This window comes from Perca flavescens, chromosome 4 (assembly GCF_004354835.1).
Source record: "Perca flavescens isolate YP-PL-M2 chromosome 4, PFLA_1.0, whole genome shotgun sequence".
Lineage (NCBI taxonomy): Eukaryota > Metazoa > Chordata > Actinopteri > Perciformes > Percidae > Perca > Perca flavescens.
Genome location: NC_041334.1, coordinates 32,320,518 through 32,343,782, shown reverse-complemented (window position 1 = coordinate 32,343,782; position 23,265 = coordinate 32,320,518). Strand labels below are relative to the sequence as shown.

Sequence of the window (23,265 nt, the reverse complement as noted above, 5' to 3'; positions counted from 1 at the left end):
AGAAATAAACAATGGACAAATATAGTCTTTAAACGCTTGAGATGTAAAGTTATTCGCTGTCAAAGTGACGCCAAAATGAATGGCAGTCAATGGGATGCTAACGAGGGGTGAGTGCTTGTTAGCATCAAAATGGCGCCATAGGAGCTACGCTCGCCAGACACTTGCTTACCCCCTTAGGAAAAACCAAACTCTAGTCAGGCCAATCACATCGTGTATAGAGTCAGTGTGCGGGCTTATGGCTGCTGCTGCTGCTGGGAACAGCGGTCTTCTGGAAGACTTGCTGAGTTAAGTTTTTCTTTGAGAAAAGAACCGCCCTGAAATCATTCTTAAAAAATTAAGATGTGTTCGGAGTTTTGCCGACCGGATACGGCAAAAGTTTGATCTATCAACTAGCTCTGCTACCTTCTTCGTTGCTCTGCCTGGTTGTAGCGCTATCCTATTGCGTGCAGAGGGAATTTGAAAGACAACCATTTATCCCGCCCCTCAGATTGAGCCCTTTCAATGGTGAGTTCCAACATCAAGATGTTGGGTCTGGCTTGTCATTTACCAATTACATTGGTTGGTACATTAATGGGACTCACCCACCTCAGAGTCAATAATGTATTTATTACTGTACACCCCTACATTATGAGGACGACTAACGTTAGGCTATATTATTATAAGTCAGTTTCTGATGAGTTATTTTCTTCTTCATGTAACAATTGAGTGACTGAAATGTTTATGTTTTCTGTGATATAGTAACATTAACGTTATGTTAATTTATCAGGTCTAGCTAGCTAAGTTGTCTGTAACTTTAATGTTGCTAGGCTAGCGTTAGCGACTTTCTAATCGTGTCTCCAAATTGTTCATTAAGCTCAAGTTAACCTACAGGACCTTTCTGTTGGCTTATATTGCATGCTTTGCTCACCCAACATCTTAATGCTGTGGCAGAAATGGACAAGACAGAGTCATCTTCTGTAAGTGGTCAAGAAATGTGAAATGTTGCGTTAGAGGGTGGGTTAGCCCAAAAACAGTCAGATACAATCTTTCTGTGATCAGAACAGAGGCAAGGACTTGACTGTAAACAGTTTTAATCAATATCTTTGAACTTTAACCATTTTCGTTATACTGAACTATTTTAAGGATGAACATTAACCAGTGTATCTTAGGTAAACTTCAAATAAAGGACATAACGTTACCGCCACAGTAAGTGGTTCTAGCTAGTTTAAGGGTTAGCTTAGCGTAAGGTTCTAGCTCAGTTAAACCACATAGCCTAGATATTTATAAATTATACCAAAGCTGAAATCTTTGGAAACCAAATAGCTGAATTCACACAAAAATATGTTAGATATTTGATTTATTTAGATGATTATCTTATTTTATGAATTGTCTTTATTTTACGGTAATTTTTCAAGAAACTGGTGTTGCTAAAGTAGTGCTAATATAATCAGAGTAGTTTCATGGAACATGTTATAGCAGGAAAAGCACAGGTGCAATTAATAACATTAATTGATGGCTCCATTCCATTTAGAATGTTCATTTGGTATTGTGCATGTTCACTCACCAGCCTGTCTTACTGTACTTAATTGGCCTATCGGCCAATAACCTCCTTTTTTACATAAACACAAAATCAGTATCCTTTTGATATATTTTTATTATAACATTTATTTTAATAAAGTTAACCACGATGTGTACTAAGAGGGACATTTTGCAGTTGGAAAATAAACTTCTCAGTGGTCTCTGGTGGACAAAGCTGACACTGTTGCTAAACTACCTCAAACATATTTTTGTCCTGTTACTTATTGGACGACATATAATGATAATGATATGTCTGTGATGAGCTAATTTTCAATTTTGGTCTGGCTCTACCTATTTGAGATCTATTAGAAAAAGTTATTAGAACAAGTTGTTAGCTATTCTGTCTGTAGCTCTGTGTGTGTTGGGGTTTGCATGAATGGGGCAGGAGGCAGACTGGATAGCCCCCTCTTTGATCCTCCACATAACACAGGCACCTACAAAGGCTTCCATACAGTCTGTAGCATTGTTCTGCTGAGGAGACTATAGCTCATAAAACCATTACCATTATCCCTACACAATACCTTTTCCAGCACCTACTTAAGACCTCAAATCACTACTGTATATTGGCTACGCTGCTTGCCAGTTTACATTTTGTCGCTCTGTGATCCCATGAACTTCTAAGTATACAGCCATGCCCAGATTATCTTGCTTGTGGCCTCAGGGCAGGCATTTATTATATGGGCCCCACCTCACTGTCATAGTCACAGATGTGCTCTGCACACTGCCACTGCCCACCCCTCTAAAACCTGCCCAAAGCTATAGAAATGATTTGAGTATTACAGCAATTGTATGACAGTGCAAATATATAATTGAATCACACCATAAATATATACAACCTACTTCATGAAGTCAGTTATTTGAGAGACTTTATAGTCACTGTGAGTATGGATCCTGGTGTTAACTTATTAGAATTGTATACAACGGCCCAAAACGACTTGTAAACAACCCAGACACTGGTCATATCACATCATCCAAAGTGGACACGGGAGTGGCTTCACTAGCACCAGTGTACCTTGCCTGGCTGATCCCGCCCCTAGCTGGGTAGAAAGCTGGTGCACAGGCTTGCAGCGGAGCCCATCGCAGTTGACTCTTTGAGCAGCCCACCCATCTGCAGTATGCATGTTCGCCAGGGAATCCGCGAAGCGCTCACGTCCCAGCAGTGTACTTCACCGACCAGAAACCATCTACTCAAGAGTCGAGGATAATAAAATTGGATGTGGCAGGCGGACCGGAGGCGGAAAGCCCGGAGTGACCGGAGGAATACAACATTACTACAGGAATACAGGCTGCCGCTCTCCTCTGAACGTGGACAATCATGCATGTGCTCTTCTGGGGCTTGGGGTTCCTACTATTCCCTGATTTATTGTATGTAGTCGCATCTACGGGGAAATTGCTTTTGAATTCAAGCATAGGTAAAGTATGCCGCTCTGACAACCCCCTGCGTTTTCCCTGGTGGAGTTATTTTCTAACACTGAGGGCAGAGAATGAATGAGTTTTGAATTCAGCCAAGCACATGACTTGCAGCGCTTAGTAGATACCTAAAGTTCACTGACTGGTTATCATTTACTTGCAATGCTGTTAAACAACAGCTTTTTCAAGAAATTACTTTGATATGTAAATCGTAATCAATCGATTAACACATCTGGGCTCTTCGATTTGTACTAATGCTATTGCACTGCTACTTAATCCTTAATTGCATATTCTTCTTCTTCTATTCTTATTCCCCAGTAAAAGAGGAGATCGGCGCTTATGAGATTGTAACACCGGTGCGAGTGAATGAAGCCGGTGACAAGTTTCCAACCAGTGTGCACTTCAAGAGGAAAAGACGAAGTTTGGACGAGAGCCCCGACAATACTACGGATCACTGGGCCTCGCCAAATATCCACTACAGGATATCTGCTTTCGGACAGCATTATCACCTCAACCTCACGCTGGATTCTGGATTTCTCGCACCTCTCTACACTGTGACAGTACTTGGAGTGCCCCAAGGAGATAACATAACGGATTTTGCAACAGATGGGGATGTGGAGGAGGAGGACACGGAGTTAAGGCACTGCTTCTATAAAGGACTTGTAAATGCACAAGCAGAACACGCCGCGGTCATCAGTTTGTGCTCCGGACTGGTGAGTTTTACGCACGGTTAGACTCGTCGTGCATGTGATGACTTTACAACCGGTTGTTTTACTTTTCCACCATGGGTATTTAGGGGCCATTATTGCTGTATACAGGACTTGTAAACCAGAAAAACAAAAACATTTTGTAAACACATTGTCAGTGCAAACTTTGTGCGCAACCTGCCTTTTGTATTTATCGTGCAAAAAAACCCAAAAACGAAAGCATTCATACATTATACTTCTAAACATGTTTGTATTAAGGAAAGAATGAAAAACGGCATAATCCAGTAAATACTAAAAAGTTGTAAAATATATAAGTCACAATGAAGTAAAGCGGATTTAGATTATTATTTTTGTATTACTTTAAGACTGCATGACTTGTTAAAGCTTTTATTTGTAGTAGTATCATGTTGTGGGGTGCTTCCAGAGACTATTTACTCTCAAAATAGCGAACAACTGTGCTGACTTGAGAGAGTCCCAAGTCCATGGGCAATAGTCAAGTTTAATGAACAATACTCTAAATCTTACTTACATGCCTCTCTCTCGTCTCCCGGTTGTCGGTGACGTCTTTACGCACGATAGTACAGCGGGAGTACGGGTGGTACCGACGTCATCACAAATTGATCCCTCTCCCAGGAATAAGTTTTGGAGTGGAGCAAAAGTGGACTGATTTTATACATAAAAGCCACAGTGAGGTGACAGATATGAGTAAGACGTCGTTTTTTCCCCAAATGACAAATCAAATTAAAATGCTCTGAATGCTCTGTTCTGCAGCGAGCTTTAGGGGTAGAGCTGACATTTATGGAGCATATATTACTATTTATTTAAGACCTCTGAGGGCACATTTGTTCTAAAGCAGGCAATACTGCTGATGGCCACAATTTCTTTACAGCCTAAAATAATGTGATACTGGTTTTCTTGTAGGGAGATTCTCTTTTGCCTTGCCAACTCCCCAGGTCAATCAAAGTACAAGTCCTAATGAGAATAGTGTCTTGCTTAAGGGAATAAGGAAGAAATAAAGTGTCTTCTTGTGCCCCCTTGCTGAAGAACAATCCACCATGCTGCACATTTTTGCACATGCAGGAGAATGATAATTTTTTTCATATTATCAGGGATTACAAAAATGACTCATGCCAAACGTAATTGTGCAAAACTTGTATCAGTCCCCAGGGCTACCATGATGATTCCCCCCAGCCAACGTGCAACAAGCGAAATGTGCTTGGGTTGGCATATACCTTATCTGAAACATCATAGACCTCCAAGTTAGCCAGTCACACTAAACGTGCCATGTGAAATACAAATAACAAGGCTCTCAGCAAGCTTGCCAAGAACATACAGTCTCACTATTTTCCTGATAGGCATCACAAGTCTCATTATTATGGTTTTGGGACCATTCTTACATGCATGCAAATTCACTTATTTGACCTTTTTATAAAAGCCCTCGGGTCTCTGCATGAGCCCCATTGCACTGTTGCTTGCTATACATATTTTGTAATTAAAATATACATTGCATTAGTGTGGTATGGCGGCTCACTGATTTGCAAAAATATCTTTGAACTATATATTCCCCTTGGTCCTGTCTGTGTAGATTTAGCAAGTTCTTCTCCCCATGTTTGTATATGTTGTTGCTGTAAAGGATTAAGAATTTACGGAAAATAGATGGATGGAGACTAACTGGTATGCATTTTTTCTGCCATCCAGTTTGGCACTTTTAGGTCTCCAGAAGGGGAGTATTTTGTGGAGCCCCTACACAGCTATCAAGGAGAACACTATGAAGAGGAACACACAAAACCTCATATTGTATACAGGAAGAGTTCACCAAAGAAACAGACATCTGGGGAGAACTCATCTTGTGACACTTCAGGTATGGTCTATTACATGATGGGTATGCATGCATGCAATTTACACAGAAGATTGTCACAAATTAAACATGCATATAGATGACACAAAAATACATAGATGCAACCTTAATGCCTCTACACATATGCTTGCAAATACGCACATGTACGTGCAACCAGTGTTGATTTAGACCTTACCACTGAGGTGGCCAATCAGCTGACTTAAACATCTGTTCAAGTCAACCTCCATCTAGTGTCCCATTTCTAGCTAACCAGCACACCGCTGCTTCTGATCATGGACCTACCAAGAGCTGTATGTGTAAAAACAAAACAAAAAACAATTGTGTATGCAATTGGTTCATGTGTTTTCATGGGATACTTGTTGATTGTGAGTAGAAAAATTTGTCATTTGCATGTCTGTATGTGCATGCATTATGTGACCTTTAAATTGTATTCCACAGAATAAGCAGGCATAATCCCTGCGATACCCCCAAAGTCTCATCATTTCATTCATAGTCATATCAGTTGTAACAGGAGCCGATTACGTAATAGTAACTGAGCTTATTGAGCTATTACAATAATTGTAGCATGGTACTAAAACAAAGACACCTTTTAATTTTGTCTGGTTATTGAGTTATATTTTGAAAGGCAAATATTTAAAAGAAGAAAATTGCTCTGTGGAGCTGGATACTTTACTGTAAAGTCCTAGAAAAAAAAATAATGAGGAAAGGAAAAGTTCTGGAAAACTGATGAAATAGTGTACTTTTTAACTATTCAGTTGTTCTTTGCTATCTGTTGTGATATGGTAATGAAATGGCACTATGTAATTTAGATTTTTTTTTCATGAGTAGGCTACAAATGATGGAATTAAAGAAAACATATAGTGTGAATCTATCTTGGCTGACATATTATGTTATAGCCTGCACTGTGCAGCGCCTAGAGTGCAGCACGGTAGTAAAGGAAGCTTTCCAACTCTCACACAGGAAAAATCATTTGGAAGTTTGTATCTTGTATCTTGTATCTTTCCATCTCAGTTTACTGGCTGAACTTCCTGTTGACTCTTGTACTTCCTCTTCTTCTTTGATAAGAAAGTTAGGTCGACCCACTGCCGTGAACAAGCAGTGTAAATTTGTATAGTAGAAAGTCATGCCACTTGAAACTGTCAAATAATCAAAACTAAGAAAATAAATCTGGAAATATTTTCTCTTTGTTTGCTGGACATCCTTTGCAGATGTTTGGTTTCACTGTGCATATAAATGTTTTGTGTGTGTGTGTATATATATATATGTGTGTGTGTGTGTGTGTGTGTGTGTGTGTGCTCTTGTACTTGTAATATGTGTGTATGTGTGTGATATCATAGCCCGAAGGAAAATACATTTGACTAAGAGCCATTTTATCCTTGTACAAAGTTCCAAGGTTTGAAGTAGAGCAAATTGTTCTTTTTCGATTATAAATCATGTATACTGAAAGCAGATCCACTAATATGATGTAGTCCAGCTCATTGTTATTTAGGTGGGGATGTATGGCTGGTGGTCCAGTAAGATTTATCTGCATGACATGAGAAACAAGACTGGCATTCAGCAATTTTGGTGCTATGTCATGATTCAAATCAGAATTAATTCCCCTCAATGTAAGAGGTTTTTCTGCCCAGTTGTGGAACTGCCTTTTTTTGGTGTGTGCACTGCAGTTTGTGCTCCATCATTTTATGGCTGGGTGCCAGGTTTACCTAGTCTGAACTCTTTGCCCTCCTCTCTTCTCTCTTCTGAAAAAGAAGGGAGAGAGAGAAAAAGGCATTCCAGGCAGCGTTCATTTGTCAACCCACTCTTTGAGCAACAATAAACAAAAGAGAGAAAGAGGCAGCAACATATTTTAACAATACCCACTTCCAGACAGCAAATTTACCTCATTTATCTCCACCTTTAAATGCATAAACCACCACTTTAGCTTCATTGTAAACACATTGTCACGACAAACAAACAATTGATCCATACCTTGTCGGTTTTTCTGACTGAATGTATTTCCCATCATCCCTCCATCTTTGTATATTTACTCATACTTAATTCCTTCTGACGTCTCTCTCCAGGACACAAACACAGACATAAGAGACACAAGCTTAAGAGAAGGCCAGTGGCTGGGCTGACCACTATATCCAATGCAGCCCCTGTGATCAGTGCTGGTATATTTAATGACTTGGGGTCACTGACTGCTGGCCTTGCCAGCGATGCTTTGCTCAGATCGGAGAGCGGCAGTGCTACTGCTAGACCATCAAATGATAGCAGCGGTGACTCAGGACCTCACAGGAGATCAAAGCGCTTCCTCTCCTACCCGCGCTTTGTTGAAGTCATGCTGGTGGCCGACAGCAAAATGGTGGAACATCACGGCAGCAACCTACAGCACTACATACTCACATTAATGTCCATAGTAAGTTCTATCTTCATGGCTGCTTGTAGAGAATGTTTGGGTGGTGGAGGCAGTTGGCTGGGAGATGGAAGTGTGTTAATGTGTCTGTATACTATGCATGTATATGGCCAGAAAGTAGCTACATGTGTGCATATTTGTTCACTAAATGTATATGTACCTGTGCTGCAAGTCAGTCAGGTGGCCTTTGGAGGAGGGCCATGGAAAGGAAAAGGGCAGCCTAGGGCAGGGGTAAACACCACTTTCAAACGGCCAGGGGGACGAGAGGGCAACTTGAGGTAGAGCCTGCCTGCTTTGATGAATGTTAAAAATAAGCTCAGGTATGTCACATAGACTGCATACTCTTGGCCACTTCAAATACTAGCTTCCACAGGTGTCTGGGGCCGACAGTCCTCAGGGGGAGTCTGAGATGACCTATATTCTGTTCTTGGCAAAGCTAACAGTACTTTCTCAACAGGGGCTCAGGCCACTTGATCTTCCAATCAACCAAATTCCTGTTAGTTGCTTGAAACTGCAGGAAGGCAGTCCATGTTACATTACAGTTACCAGTAAATATACTGTGTCACATTTCAATTGGTTTAAGTGAATGAAGATATTGTAACATATTGGTTCTAATATTAAAACTAGTCTTGTCTTGATTGAGCTCATGTTTTGTTTCCTTTATTCAGGTATCTTCTATCTACAAGGACCCTAGCATTGGCAACCTGATTAACATTGTGATTGTAAAGTTAGTCATAATAAACAACGAGCTGGTAAGATTGCTAAATGTGTTTTAATCTCCATACTTACACACTTACAACATGTATGTGGTGTACATACTAATCAATAAATTATACCTTTGATTATTTCTTTATGTTTGTTCTCAGGATGGTCCCGTCATTTCATTTAATGCACAGACCACTTTAAAGAACTTCTGCATTTGGCAGCAGAGCCAGAACATTCTGGATGATAACCACCATTCCCATCACGACACTGCCATCCTAATCACCAGGTGCGAGAAATGTATCACCTTATCAAATTCCTTGCTGCATACAGTTCAGTCAGGAACACTCTCGTCATAGATGTAACCATTTATTGCAACAAAAGGAAATACAGTTATGCTTGGCACCGATGGCTCCGCTCTTGATAATGCTCCCTGGACCAGCCAAGCAGCATGCTAAGCTGAACCAGGGAGCGCTATGCAGAAACCCCCCTGGGTATAAAAGAGTGATCCAAAAGAAAGACGTTGAAAAGCATTTTAAACTTTGAGTCATGTTAGGACTCTGAAGTAGAAAGGTGGAGGCTGGGGTGGTGGAGGCAAAGCGTTGCCAGCAGCAGTGAGTGAGTGAAGCAGCGTCAGTGTAACAGGGATCAGTGAACTAACGCTAAGCTTAATTATATACTTTGAACAAGTTTTAGGTAAATATCCCATGAACCAAATCACATTGTAATGAGTATACATTATTGGAGAACCAGCTGCATCAAAGACATAGATGAAATGGGGTCCAGATGCCTGATGAATGTAACTTCTGTTTACCTAAATAAGGAGGATCCCCTGAAGGTTGGGAAAGTGTTCTTCTTTTCTACAGTGCCATTGACTATGACCCATTATCTGTGTCTTCACCACAGGCAGGACATCTGCAGAGCACGGGATAAGTGTGACACCTTAGGTAAGCAGATTTCTTTTTATAGACTTACAACCATAAACTAATATATACTCTACTTCATGTGTTGATGGTGGTATGATCATGATGGAAAATTAGGAAAACTGAAGTTTTTTTTATGTATTTAAGGACTTGCAGAGTTGGGGACGGTGTGTGATCCATACAGGAGTTGCAGCATCAGCGAGGACAATGGTCTCAGCACCGCATTCACCATCGCCCATGAACTTGGCCATGTGTAAGCACAGCATGTTTCCACTGATTGTTTACCTCAAGTACTGTTATCACCTCAAGTAAGTTGCTTCAGTGAGACACTGGTGGAGCTTTAAAAGTATTTCTAGGAATCAACGCATGCCTTACCAGCAGATGGGGATCAAGGGATCTTGCATACGTGGACAATACAACAGCTGTACATTCCTTTTTGTTTTCGGTGTGTTTCTGATCATATCTCCTAATTTTTCCTGCCTTTCATTTTGAGAGAAAAGAGAAAAGAGTCTGTAAATTGGATTCTCAGAATTTAAGTAAAACCTGCCCTTCAGCACACTGCATTTTCCAACGTCCCGAGTCAGCCAGAGCTGGGGGGGGGGTGGGTTAGCCTTCTACAGTGGAGACTGTTACAGACCTTAACAGCCCTCATCATCTCTAACAAATGCTCCTTCTAACCACTAAACAAAAGGTGTGATTGTTCAATTCCACGTTTATCCGCATCAAGCGGTGACAGCATGCTTGACGACTGCTTAGCCCCAGAGCTCAGTGTTATATGGTACCTGTCAGGTGGGGAGCTGAGTAGCTCAGGGGGAAGGCTGCGGGCAGTGTGGTGCTGTACCTGTCCACCACCAACCAGGCTCTATGTATTCACCATGCAGGAGCTTAATTGCTTCTCTTGGGCTCTGATTTTCACATTAATTGCTTTCTGCTATGTCTTTTGCCCAGTGTTCATATCATTTAATATTGTGCTGGTTTCATTCCAAACTCCCCACAAGTAGGAAATAAATAAATAAATAAATATTTCCAGCTGCAACCTTGAATGGGTTTTCCAAAGCCAATATCACAGTGACAGCGGAGATATACAATCAATGTTTAGATTTAAAATGTGCACGAACAAATGACACACACACACACAAAAAATTGTGAAACACTTAAAACATTATTGTCCCAGTCAGAAGCAATATAGAGACATGCATCACCATCATACTGGCTTTTGTTACATTTATCTCAGCCAAGCAGTGGTCTTACAGAGACGTGCATCTGCGTGATTTATTACTCGAAATTACATTTCTCTTGGTAATGTCATATATTTTATGATACCTGAAAATTGCTTTTCTGTTATCTCTCTGCTAGGTTCAACATGCCTCATGACGACAGTAACAAATGTAAGGAGGATGGAGTTAAAATTCAGCAACATGTGATGGCTCCCACACTTAACTACAACACAAACCCTTGGATGTGGTCCAAGTGTAGCAGGAAGTACATCACAGAGTTCCTTGAGTATGTCATACTCTTTTCTTCAAGATTATTCCAAACATGCATGGGGATAAGATCATGTAGATAATGCTCTGTTTCTGTTGAAAAGTTTTTGAACAACTCAAACAGCATGAAATCAAATGGTATGTAGTAAAGTAAAAATCACTGTACATTTGAACTATTTTTAAAATTTATTTTCAGTTTAAAGCTCTGGCCAAATATCCTTTAAAGATTAAGATTAAAACTGTATTTATAACTATCACATAGATTTCAGAAATATGTTTCCTTAAACATACAAACACACACACAGAGTGCATTTTGTCCCCACTTTTGGCAGAAACAGACAAATTTGTAGGCCTAAATGCAAAATAAACTGTCGTCATTTCTCAAGGCTGTTGCAGCCTCTAGACTCTTCATTTCCTAAGGCTCCTCAACCCGCTGAGAGAAAACAGGGAACTACTACTGTAGTAGAGAGTAAATGGTATAGCATCTGGCATCTGTCCAAAATCCCTTTCCTTACCCCCAACTATCTAAAGTTCTCTCTGCATCCCTAACTCTTGAGATCCCCCCTTCTAACTACATATAGCTGATTGAATATAAACAGAAACCTGTCAAGATACTGTAGGGGTTGTATATATGTACAGAAAAATGACATCTCCAGCTGTACTGAGTGTGTTTTCTGTTTGTTTGTGTCTCTTGTTTTTTTTCCCCTTTTTTCTTTAAGTCATTTTATTTGTATTTCTTAATAGCACAGGATATGGTGAGTGCTTGCTCGACGAGCCCGTTTCTAGGCCATACAGTCTCTCGCAGCAGCTGCCTGGACGGATATACAATGTCAATAAACAGTGTGAATTGATATTTGGGCAGGGAACGCAGGTGTGCCCTTATATGGTAAGTGGAGTCGGCGTGCAAATCTAAACTGTCATGTTGCACATGTGGGTCTCTGAGGGAAGCCTCCTGTGTTATGCTCATGTGCTGCAGAGGTTCTCAGCTGCATTTGAAGCCTTTAAAGTCACTCACTGTATTTAACAACATACTAATAGTTCTTTCTGAGATACAAGCAAACAAAATCTAATGTAATGCATGTATAAGAAGTGATGATGTCAGCACCTACATACATTCTAGGGGTGGGAATCACCAGAGGCCTCACGATACGATATCATCACGATACTTACGTCACGATATGATATTATTGCAATTTTAAAGATATTGCAATATTCTGCGATATATTGCAATTTATTACCTTTTTTCCAACTTCAAATTTTTCCCAATTTCAAATGATGTCCCCAAAAGGAAACTTTGTCAACATCTGTTTTATCTAAAAAGATACATTTCTCCGTTTGTTCATCTCACGTCACTTTTATTGCTGCAAAATGGGATTGTCAAGCAGACAAACTGACCAACACATATATATAATAAAAGATCAATACTTGGCGTCTGTGTATCGATACAGTATTGCCACGGAAAATATTGCGATACTATGCTGTATTGATTTTTCCCCCCACCCCTAATACATTCTGTTAATAACTCCTTAAAACATGAATATGAAAAAAGGCGGAATCGGGCGAGAATCATCACATCAAACCATCCAGATACTGTATATTTGTCTCAAAAGTAGGTTTGACACCCTAAAGCACTGTGGAAACGTTTTTTTGGCTCATGCTATCTTGCTAGACAGAAAGATATTGTAAGCCACTGGCTGAGAAAGACCTGGCAAATGAGATGGCTGAAACAGCAAACTCACTGTATGGAGTCACATTCTGGCATAATGTTTTATAATGTGCTATAAATTGGATGTCTGCCATATGGAATCCATGTATTAACAGAGTTGTCTACAGTGAGGTTATTAACAAGATATTTATGTGCCCTGTCTTTCTGATTGTCTAACTCTTTCTGTGTGTGTGTGTGTGTGTGTGTGTGTGTGTGTGTGTGTGTGTGTGTGTGTGTGTGTGTGTGTGTGTGTGTGTTTGTGTGTGTCTGTGTGTTTGTTTGTTTGTTTCTCAGACCCAGTGTCGGAGGCTGTGGTGCACCAGTCCAGAGGGCGCTCAGCGGGGCTGCAGGACACAGCACATGCCGTGGGCAGACGGCACTGACTGCTCTCTTGGAAAGGTAAGTGTCATGTGGAACATTATTATTTTGATAATAAAAACAAAGTCTCAGGAGCAAGAAATTAAACTGTTTTATTTATGCAAAAGTTTGAGGTGAACGTGTAAAGGTAAAAATTGCGTCGAGTGTTTTTAGCACTCGATGGGCTTGCCAAATTTTCATTCATTATGATATACAGTAATACTCACATGGATTTGTGTTGATGATCTGACAACCCTCACCGTATTTCCTTGTTTTGATCTTACAGCTTTTCTAGTGACTCATGAACCAGAAATTGCTCGTAGGGGTTTTAATTCAAAATGACAAAAGAATACAAGATTCCAAACACTTGAAAAAAAAAATCAACTGGCCATTGACACATATGTCAACTCCAGTAACTGAACGTGGCTGGCATGTAAGTAGGTGGTGTAAAGCTGTAAATGATGGAGGTCGATATTCTTAGTGTAGCTTTTAATTAGGACTTTCTCACTAACCCCTCGCTTCCTGCCACTATAAGACTGAGAGAACATGAAAGCGACAGACACACACACACACACACACACACACAAAGACGTTGAAACCTTTTCATGTTTACACCAACCTCTCATCCCATGCCATGCAGTACACCAGACTAAACACTTAAGCTGGAGTCTGTTTGTTGAACAGTGTAAGATTATCCGTCTGTTTTGAGCCAAGATGTATTTATTGACAATGCGTGTAACATTTTCATGTGAAATGTCTTTTTCAGTTCCTATTTTTTCCATTTGCTTCACAGTATAATTTCTCCCAGATTAGCATCAAAGCACGGGAGAGCAGATAGATGTGTTGCCAGTTCCATGGATAGGATTTAATGTGCTGACTCTTATCCTCTCTTTTTTTTTTTTTTTTTTTTTTTTAAGATTATTTTCTTGGGCATTTTAGGCCTTTATCTCCACAGGACAGATGAAGATATGAAAGGGGAGAGAGAGGGGGAATGACATGCAGCAAAGGGCTGCAGGTTGGAGTCAAACCTGCGGCTGCTGCGTCAAGGAATAAACCTCTATATGTGTGCACCTGTTCTACCAACTGAGCGAACCCGGCCACATCCTCTCTCTTTTTGACTTTTTCTCCATCTCGCTCTCTTCATTCATCTTTTTTTTCTGCTTCTCTCTCTTCTTGTAGCACTGCAAACATGGCCTGTGTATAACCAAAGAGCATGACGCCACACCTGTGGAGGGGGCATGGGGAGTTTGGAGCCCTTTTGGTACCTGTTCGCGGACATGTGGCGGGGGCATCAAGATTGCTGTGCGCGAATGCAACCGACCTGTGTGAGCAGTCCCTCTCTTTGTAGTCATGCATGCCCAGTGGACCTTGTCTCCATCTTAGCTGCTGAAGTCAATGTTCCATAGATCAAGCCTCCTTAAGGGAATTCTTTCCATAGTTAGTGTTCATCGAGACAGGCCCTCTGATGGCAGATCTTAAAGGCTTATTTCCTGGTAAATAAAGAACAACTTGAGGCTCCTTAAATGTTGCCTTTCATCCTAGTTTATTAGACAGATAGAAAAGAATTTGGCATGATGAGAAAGAGTTTGAACCTGAACACAATACAAATGGAATACTCTAGGTGTGTGATGGTGAGCAATAGGGTGAAAAGGAAAATGGGCAGAAAGATGAATGTTTGAATCTGTAAGGGAAAAGGTGGAAGATGCTTTCTAAAACATCTACTTAAAATAGTTATTAAATCGTTACAATGATTGGTCCATTCACTTCCTCAATCTTGCTTTCAGGCCGAGGAATGGAGGAATGTATTGTGTGGGCCGCCGAATGAAGTTTCGTTCCTGTAATTCTGAGCCCTGCTCCAAGCAGAAGAAGGATTTCAGGGAGGAGCAATGTGCAGCTTTCGATGGCCGGCACTTCAACATCAACGGTCTACCTCCTAATGTTCGCTGGGTGCCCAAATACAGCGGAAGTGAGAATCCTTTTTTCAATCACTGGCATCCTGCTCTCTCCTTTTGTCAACCCTGGATTACTTGTGCATAATAGACATAATATAAGTTTGACTTTGACATCTATTGGTATTAAGTGTTCATCTCTGTCTCGCTTCATTTGTTAGTCCTGATGAAGGACAGGTGTAAGCTGTTCTGCAGGGTGGCAGGCAGCACGGCCTACTATCAGCTCAGGGACAGGGTCATTGATGGCACGCCGTGTGGACCCGATACCAACGACATCTGTGTCCAGGGCCTGTGCAGGGTGAGGTTCCTAACTCTAATTAACTTTAATCTTGTTATCGTAACTAGCAGTGACCATTCTTGCATAGTTATTGTGTGGGGTGGACATAATCATCCTTTCTATGTTGTCACAGCAAAAAAAAAAAAGCATTTCAATCCTTTGCCAGACCAGACTGGGCTTATTGCCTCAAACCTGTGACAGATTTAGTTTTAAAGCTTGATTACTAACACACCATAAACATCAATATGCTTCTTGAAAGAAGCAGCGGGTTACTCTGTGTACACTCTAAACCACACACAGTGTTTTGTTTAGATTGTGGTTCAGTATTGTGGTTCCATGCTGTGGCAGTAGAGTTGCTCTTCATTCTTTTGAAAATCAAATAGTTGTCCAAGCAGAGCTCATGGCATTTCTAGTGTGTCACCTAAATTAATTTCAGATGGGTGGATATGGCTATAACTAAAGAACTTCATATGTAACTATTTGTAGGGTAGGGTCAATATTTAATCTGGGTTTGATTTATCTTTTTTCAGTTTTTCTAAGCAACTGTGTTAATGAAAAGAAATCTGTGGCAGTAGAGTTAAGCTCTTCATTCTTTATAGAAAATCAAATAGTTGTCTTGCTAAAACCAATTACAAGCAGAGCTCATGGCATTTCTAGTGTGTCACCTAAATTAATTTCAGATGGGTGTCAGCGATATGGCTATAACTAAAGAACTTCATATGTAACTATTTGTAGGGTCACTGGGTTTGATTTTTTTCTTTCATTATCAATATTTAATCAAGAAATAATGGAAGGCTATTTATCTGACATGTTGATATTGCAGTGTCGAACCTTTTCTAAGCAACTGTGTTAGCTGAAGAAAGTCTATATTTTGTTGAAAAATCTGTCTGACTTCCCTGTACATTGTCATATAATGTTGTCTGCACATCCTTCTCCTCTTTATCCCCATTTGTCCTCTATCTTCTTTCTTGCTTTTCAAACTTCTCTTTCCCTCTTTTTTGTCCCTTTCCTACTACTACTATTTACTCCTGGCATTTTCTTATTGCGTATTTTAAATCCCTCCCTTCTACTTCTTTACTGAGCAGCAAGCGGGCTGTGACCATGTCTTGAACTCTAAAGCCAGGAGGGACAAGTGTGGTGTGTGCGGAGGTGACAACTCTTCCTGCAAAACTGTGGCAGGCACCTTCAACATCGTCCACTATGGTGAGCTATAGCTTTTATTTTTAAATTACACTATCATTTCACTTTCAGCAAGTGTAAGATATATTGCTTTAACACATTTTTACATGTGCTTAGTTGTCAGAATAAATAGCCCTGAAAGTGTGACTCACTTGTTAGCATAGGCACAGACCTAGAGTGAACTAATGATCTGACACACTACTCATGCTGTTTGCAGGCTATAATGAAGTAGTGCGAATACCCAGTGGTGCTACAAATGTAGATGTGCGGCAACACAGCTACTCAGGGAAACCGGAGGATGACAACTACCTCTGTAAGACATCCAACATTTTGTTTAAAAGAAACTACTGTTAATATTTTCATTGTATTTCCACATTTCCATAAATACTGTGTCCAGTCATTTCTAAAGCAATGAGCTGTTGAAAGACTGCATGTGTTGTCTCTGCCTGCCTATCTATGTGAATAACGGTGTTCAGCTTTAAGTGTAAAGTCATATAATGCAAACCCAAGGAGTTGGCATATAGCGTGCATGCTAACATGTTAATGAGCCAGAATTAAGCCTGTGGGTACCATTCCAGTTGGTTTATAAGCACTTCACGTATCTTGTGTGTGTGTGTGTGCAGGTGTGTATTTTCTTTGGTGCTGTAAATGTGTGTTTTTCTGTACCATATGCCTGTCTGTCTGGATAGGGCTGCTTTGTCAGCTATTAGTTTACATGTCTTGTTGGCACCAGCGTGCAGAACAGGATGCCCCTGGATAGGGACTTAAACAGAATTATTTTACCCGATAAAACTTTATAGCCCTACTACTTGAGCTCAGATAGCCCTCTGGCTACCATTCCATCAAGGTTAAATGTATTTGTGTATGAGCACAGTTATTAGGTGCCCAAAGTGGAGACGATTTTGCCAGAATGAGGGCCGCTCTCCACGGTCATATTAGTGTAACGTGTGAAATGGCGAGGAAAGTAAAGGCAGGAAATTAGCTCCATAATCGCATTAGGCTGAATGAGTGCAGTGCAGCAGACTGGTTGTTGAACAGAACAGGATGCCCCTGGATGGGACTTAAACGGAGAATTATTTTACCCCGATAAGACTTTACTGCTGCCTACTGCGTGTGCCTTACTGTAAATGAAAATGTTAGCCACAATGTTGGCAAGCTACCCTGACACACGCAAAAAGAAGCTATTGTTTTGTTTACTTTAGCTTGTTAGTGTCATAGGAACGGTAATTTTCACAAAACATTTCACATTGAATACTGCTCATTCTGTCTCTCTGTCTCAGTGGGATCAAGCACAGTAAGTGTTTTTTCTCTCTCTGCAGCCATATCAAATAGCCGTGGAGAGTTCCTGCTTAATGGAGAGTTTGTGGTCAGCATGTTCAAAAGGGAAATCAAAGTAGGAAATGCCGTCATCGAGTACAGTGGCTCTGACCATGTCATTGAGAGGATCAACTGTACTGACCGCATCGAGGAGGAGATCATTGTCCAGGTAAGTTCTCCTTATCACGATGGCTTAGTTTGCCACGGAGGAGATGCAGAGGTAGACTGATTTAGAAGCAGTGGCACGAGTGAAACTTAAATACTTCTACAGGCTTGACCTTCAAAAGGTTTTACTTTTACTTTGGAAGATGTGGTAAATCCATGATGTTAGAAACTCATAATCCTACTGTAAAATAATGCATATCACATGACCTGCATTTTCCCCAGGTGCTGTCTGTGGGGAACCTTTACAACCCAGATGTCAGGTACTCCTTTAACATCCCCATAGAAGACAAACCTCAGCAGTTCCTCTGGGATGCCTATGGGCCCTGGCAGGAGTGCAGCCGCCTGTGCCAAGGTGAGGGGGAGGCACAACGGGTTAGCACAGTGAGGTGATGGGAGGGGTCAATGATAAATGGTGTGGTGAGAATAAAGATGAGATGGAACGGAGAGAGGAGACGTGGGAACTGCAGGAAAGAGAAGATTGTCTGGCTAAACTTGACAGCTTCATGCTAGACATATAGGTTTGGAACAAGTGATTAAAGTTCGACCCTCATAGTGTGCTGTGTCAGATTTCCTTCTTTGACCTGACCCAGGATATGTTGGAGTTTGTAGGCGTGCAGAGGCGGATCGCAGGTAAACTCGAAAACCTGTTATGTGTTATGACTCAAACACTTTGTCTGAGAACTTCTTTCTCCACTTTTTGACACTGCTCTGCTTGAACAACCAACAGTAAATTCCAAAGAGAAACCAATGAGTTCACACAGCAGGATAAACAGCTAACATGTAATGCCCTCAGCACCTTTTGATTTTCTGATTTATTCGGCTTTTCTGGCACTCTGGGGCCACACAGAGCTCTCATAGCACTGAGGTGCAAAACTTTGTAACAAGAGGTACTGATAAAGAATCTATTTCCTGCAGCCAGATGAGGTTTAAATCTCTCTCCCATGTAGAGTTGGTGCACTGTGATTCAGTGCAGGGATGTCAACACAAGAGCCAAGGTGAAGCACACGCGCATTGCTGCTGGTAGTCGTTGTGTTCCTATGATGATCTATATTGTACTTGAGCAAGCTGTTGCATGGCAACTACTTGCAGGATCTTACAGAACTTGAGGTCAGATAGGCAGTGGAAGGTAATGGAGTTCCATTTGAGGATGAAGTTATAAAACCCTAGACTGCAACTCTAGTCATGGATTTTTGCACATTTCTTTGTGTCCACAATACACAACAACACATTTTCTTTAATATCCGTAACGGTGGAGGTAACAACAAATTGCTGTTTTGCGTGCAGTATTTCAGTGTTCGTTTGGTAAATGGTGCATCAGAATTTGTTTGTATTTACCTGCTGTCCAAACTTGCATCATTATGTCTTCATAGGAGAGCGCAAACGGAAGATTCTCTGTAGCAGAGAGTCAGACAGGGTCGTGGTGTCAGACCAGAGGTGTCACGGTACAGCTAGACCTGCTGTCATCACTGAAGCCTGTAACACTGAATGTGAACTCAGGTTTGTCTTAGTTCAACCAGCCTTTAGTAGCTATATGAACCAATCAATAATTCTTTCTTCACTTGGTCATTTAAAAATACTGACCAGGATTTTCTCTGTCCCCCTTGATGCAGGTGGCATGTGGCTCGTAAGAGTGAGTGCACAGCTCAGTGCGGCCTGGGATATCGTACCCTGGAAATATACTGTGCCAAAATCAGCCGCACAGATGGTAAAACCCAGAAGGTTGATGACCGCTATTGTAGCGGTCAGCGCAAACCCGATGACAAGGAAGGTTGCCATGGAGACTGTAACCCGGGTGGCTGGGAGTACTCCCCTTGGTCAGAGGTGAGATTGTTGTAGGAAGTGTGGGGTTTGTGTGTGAGCATAATCCAGATGTTTGTCAAAGTTTATCTCAGGTTGTGTATATGTGTTTACACTAGCTGATGTTGAAACGTTTGTACTGCAGTGCACCAAAAGCTGTGGTGGGGGCACCCGCCGTCGAGGGGCAGTGTGTCGAAAGGCACCCGATGCTGGCGGGGATGAGAGCAAATGCAGTCAAAGGGACAAGATGACCGTCCAACCCTGTAATGAATTCCTCTGTCCACAATGGAAGACTGGCGACTGGTCTGAGGTCAGTTCAGCTCTTATTGTATTTTCTTTTCCATTAGAGGAAGACCGGTCCGATATTTACTGGTCACATGTATTAGATTGAGGCAGTGATAGTATATACACTTAATGTTTACGTTAAAATATTCCTTTCTTTAATTTCCAACCATTTACATAGTCATTATTCCTCTTAAGATGTTTTTCTTCTGTCATTTGTGAGTTTCTTTTAAGGCATACAGTAACATAAGGCTTGTGCATTTACATTTATCTGTGAGGAAGACTTCCTGGTGTTTATCAAGCTGGGTTTAGTCAATGCAAAGGGAAATGGTGTAAATACTATAGTTTTAAGCCAGCAGTGATCTGGATCAGATGTAAAATCCCAGTGTTGATTGTGCATTTCTCAGCTTTGGGAGAGTTACTCCCCTCCTTCCACTAGAGTGTTGGGAAATCGTTGACTGCAGGATAAGATTGTACTTCACTGCTGTACAGTTTACACATTGTAGAGCGAGGAGCTTGCAAAGCATTGGGCTGCATTCCAGGAATATTTCAGATCTCCCATGTGGTGCTGATAAAACACCTACACTGCAATGTATAAACATGCACTGTACTTACACATAAATAGATACTCTGGCCTGTCTTTTAGTCCCTTCCAACCCTTTATTTGTTTTGTAATCTGCATATCCTGCTTTCCACAACACTAAGTGATCTCCCTCTGTCATGAACTGGAATTCCAGCAGGCTCAGTGGCTAGTAAAGTGGCCAGTGCTGATGTAATGTACTGTATTCATATCTGTCTCTAAAACCTGAAATATTTTCCTTTCAGTGTCTTGTGACGTGCGGGAAAGGCTATAAGCACCGTCAGATGTGGTGTCAGTTTGGTGAGGACCGTTTAGACGACCGCTTTTGTGGCTCATCTAAACCTGAGTCGGTGCAGATGTGCCAACAGCAGGAGTGTGCCTCTTGGCAGGTCGGACCCTGGGGACAGGTGAGTGTTAACAATAGTGTATAGTATGCACTATGCCTTGTAAAGTAATTGATCGTTTGTGATAAAAAAACTAATTATGTTAAATAATTCATTTATATTCCAGAACAGGTGAAACAGCGGATCACTCTGTTTTGTGTATGATTGGAAATTGCACTTTTAGCCTTATACCAGGTGTTCTTTTCTAAGATTGGCCCGTTGACCTCATGAAAGAAAATAATCATACAGCCATGCTTGATATGAGTCTTATATCAGAAAATGAATTGGTCTTTCCAAGATGCTGTTCCAGATATCTTGATCAACAGCCACTGCTTTCTTGTGTAATATAGACATCTACCCAGTTGATGGAAAGCAGCACAGAGGCTGACGTTGACAAAAAACTGTTTCTCTGTAATTCTCAATCTGGTGAATTCTGCCCAGATGCAAACCAAGGGGAGGACACAGATAAGCTAAGCTCATTATTTAGCACCGTCCCATTTTCTCTCGCCTGACACAGAGCACATCCTGCCAAAATAAATATACAAAAGCTATGGATGATGTGGGTAGGCGTGTTCTTCTACAAAAGCATTATATAGGGTTATGAATACAGTATATAGTGTCTGTGTGTTTAGTGTCTCATTTGTGTCTGTGCACAGAGAAGTGAACACCCAAAAATTTGAGATATTTTTGTGCCCCCCATCAGAGGATGTGCGCATGTTAAGGTATATTTGAAGTCGTTTAATGAAGCGTTGTCAAATGTTAGTTGAAGTTGCCGCCACACAAGTTTGACCCTGTTTCATTGGAGGCAGCGAGGCAGAAGAGAGCGTGGGGTAGTACCCTCTGACTTGGCTACAGTAGAAAAAAAGACAAGTGCAATGTACATGAGCCAAGGTTCCTCATGTGTTTGATCTTTAAGACTCTTATCTGCTTGAAACTTGGATCTTAGGATGTTTGTCAGGGGAGTGGAGGGGTAAAATAAGCTATTTTTTCATTTTCTATGCCTGGTTTACAGTTTCTTGATTTGTTTGTGTGAGGGAGTTGCTTTTTTTTGGCTCAAATGAACTGTTGTTGTTTTTTTGCTTGCCTTCCTTGCCTCTTTCTCTGTTTTCTCTTTGTCTCACTGTTGCTAATGTTCCCCCACCACTCCTTTTTTTCCTCTCTTTTTTTGAACCCAGTGCACTACCTCGTGTGGGCCAGGCTACCAGATGCGAGCCGTGAAGTGTGTAGTTGGCTCTTATGGTGCTGTCATGGATGACACTGAATGTAATGCTGCGACCAGACCCACTGACACCCAGGTAAGAAGGGCATTATCTTCCTTCTTTCCTTGCATTTTTACTCCCTCTCTAACATCTTTCTCTTTCTTCTTCTCTCAACTGCCCACGGTCTTGTTTTTTATCTCGTCCTTGCTGTGAGAGCAACAGTTGTTCCATGGTTGAGTCTCAAACTGATTTATACTGTGAGGAGAGAAGGACGCATCCATGCTCATGCACATGACGCTCAAAACACACACACAGACAAACACACATTTAATTTCCACCTGGTCTCAATAAAGCTACGTGGTCTGATCTGGTCTGGTCTAGAGAGAAAGACAGAGGGGGAGGTTATACCGGCCTCACTATCCCCGCATAGAAAGCCCAAATGTTTTAAGATAACCAGTGTTATTCTTTAGAATAGAGCTCAACAGTGACCGCCCACTTTTTTTTAACGGCTCTGGTTCCCGGATTCGCGGGTACGGTAAACGTTTCTATGGTAACAGCGAGTTGGACCAATCAGAGACGTTGCTGTTACGCTTAGGACTGTGGGTACTGTAGTTTTTCTCCATAAGATTTGGGCTTTCTATGATAAAACATGTTTTTCTTAAAACAAAGTTGATTTCATACAGACTTCTAGCTTCTACAGGAGCAGAAACTTCCGTTTCACAACCACGTAGCTCGTGGTCAGTCTACCTCGGATGGTTTAGACATTATTGCTGATAATCTAAATCCTTCTGGAGAAAATCAATGGGATTTTTACTTCCGGAACCACACTGTTGAGCTCTATACTCTTATTTTTATTATGTACGATACACTAAAGTCTGGCAGAGCACATGTCTTTCTTATCAAGTATTTGCTTTTAGTTTGAATCTTACCATACCTTCACTTCAAAACATCCCTTGACAGCTGTTCTCGGACACTTAACTACAGACCTAAATAAATCATAATTTACAGAAATATCACAATCCACATTTAATGGATTTTC

The 23,265-nt window shown here is 41.1% G+C and overlaps 1 protein-coding gene across 1 annotated transcript in view; it reads left to right on the top strand.

Moving 5' to 3' along the window:
- The first annotated feature begins 2,606 nt into the window (after positions 1-2,606).
- adamts9 (ADAM metallopeptidase with thrombospondin type 1 motif, 9) overlaps positions 2,607-23,265 on the top strand; it is a 50,567-nt gene continuing 29,908 nt past the window's right edge. The window contains exons 1-23 of the mRNA XM_028576979.1: positions 2,607-2,969; positions 3,286-3,680; positions 5,373-5,535; positions 7,593-7,930; positions 8,596-8,679; positions 8,794-8,918; positions 9,536-9,576; positions 9,700-9,805; positions 10,909-11,055; positions 11,781-11,922; positions 13,036-13,140; positions 14,278-14,423; positions 14,883-15,064; positions 15,209-15,345; positions 16,410-16,527; positions 16,721-16,816; positions 17,823-17,989; positions 18,208-18,337; positions 19,356-19,482; positions 19,596-19,806; positions 19,928-20,092; positions 20,890-21,051; positions 22,203-22,322. Of these exons, the coding sequence (XP_028432780.1) occupies positions 2,873-2,969; positions 3,286-3,680; positions 5,373-5,535; positions 7,593-7,930; positions 8,596-8,679; positions 8,794-8,918; positions 9,536-9,576; positions 9,700-9,805; positions 10,909-11,055; positions 11,781-11,922; positions 13,036-13,140; positions 14,278-14,423; positions 14,883-15,064; positions 15,209-15,345; positions 16,410-16,527; positions 16,721-16,816; positions 17,823-17,989; positions 18,208-18,337; positions 19,356-19,482; positions 19,596-19,806; positions 19,928-20,092; positions 20,890-21,051; positions 22,203-22,322 (3,504 nt within the window). The 5' untranslated portion in view covers positions 2,607-2,872. The remainder of the gene's footprint in view (positions 2,970-3,285; positions 3,681-5,372; positions 5,536-7,592; positions 7,931-8,595; positions 8,680-8,793; positions 8,919-9,535; positions 9,577-9,699; positions 9,806-10,908; positions 11,056-11,780; positions 11,923-13,035; positions 13,141-14,277; positions 14,424-14,882; positions 15,065-15,208; positions 15,346-16,409; positions 16,528-16,720; positions 16,817-17,822; positions 17,990-18,207; positions 18,338-19,355; positions 19,483-19,595; positions 19,807-19,927; positions 20,093-20,889; positions 21,052-22,202; positions 22,323-23,265) is intronic.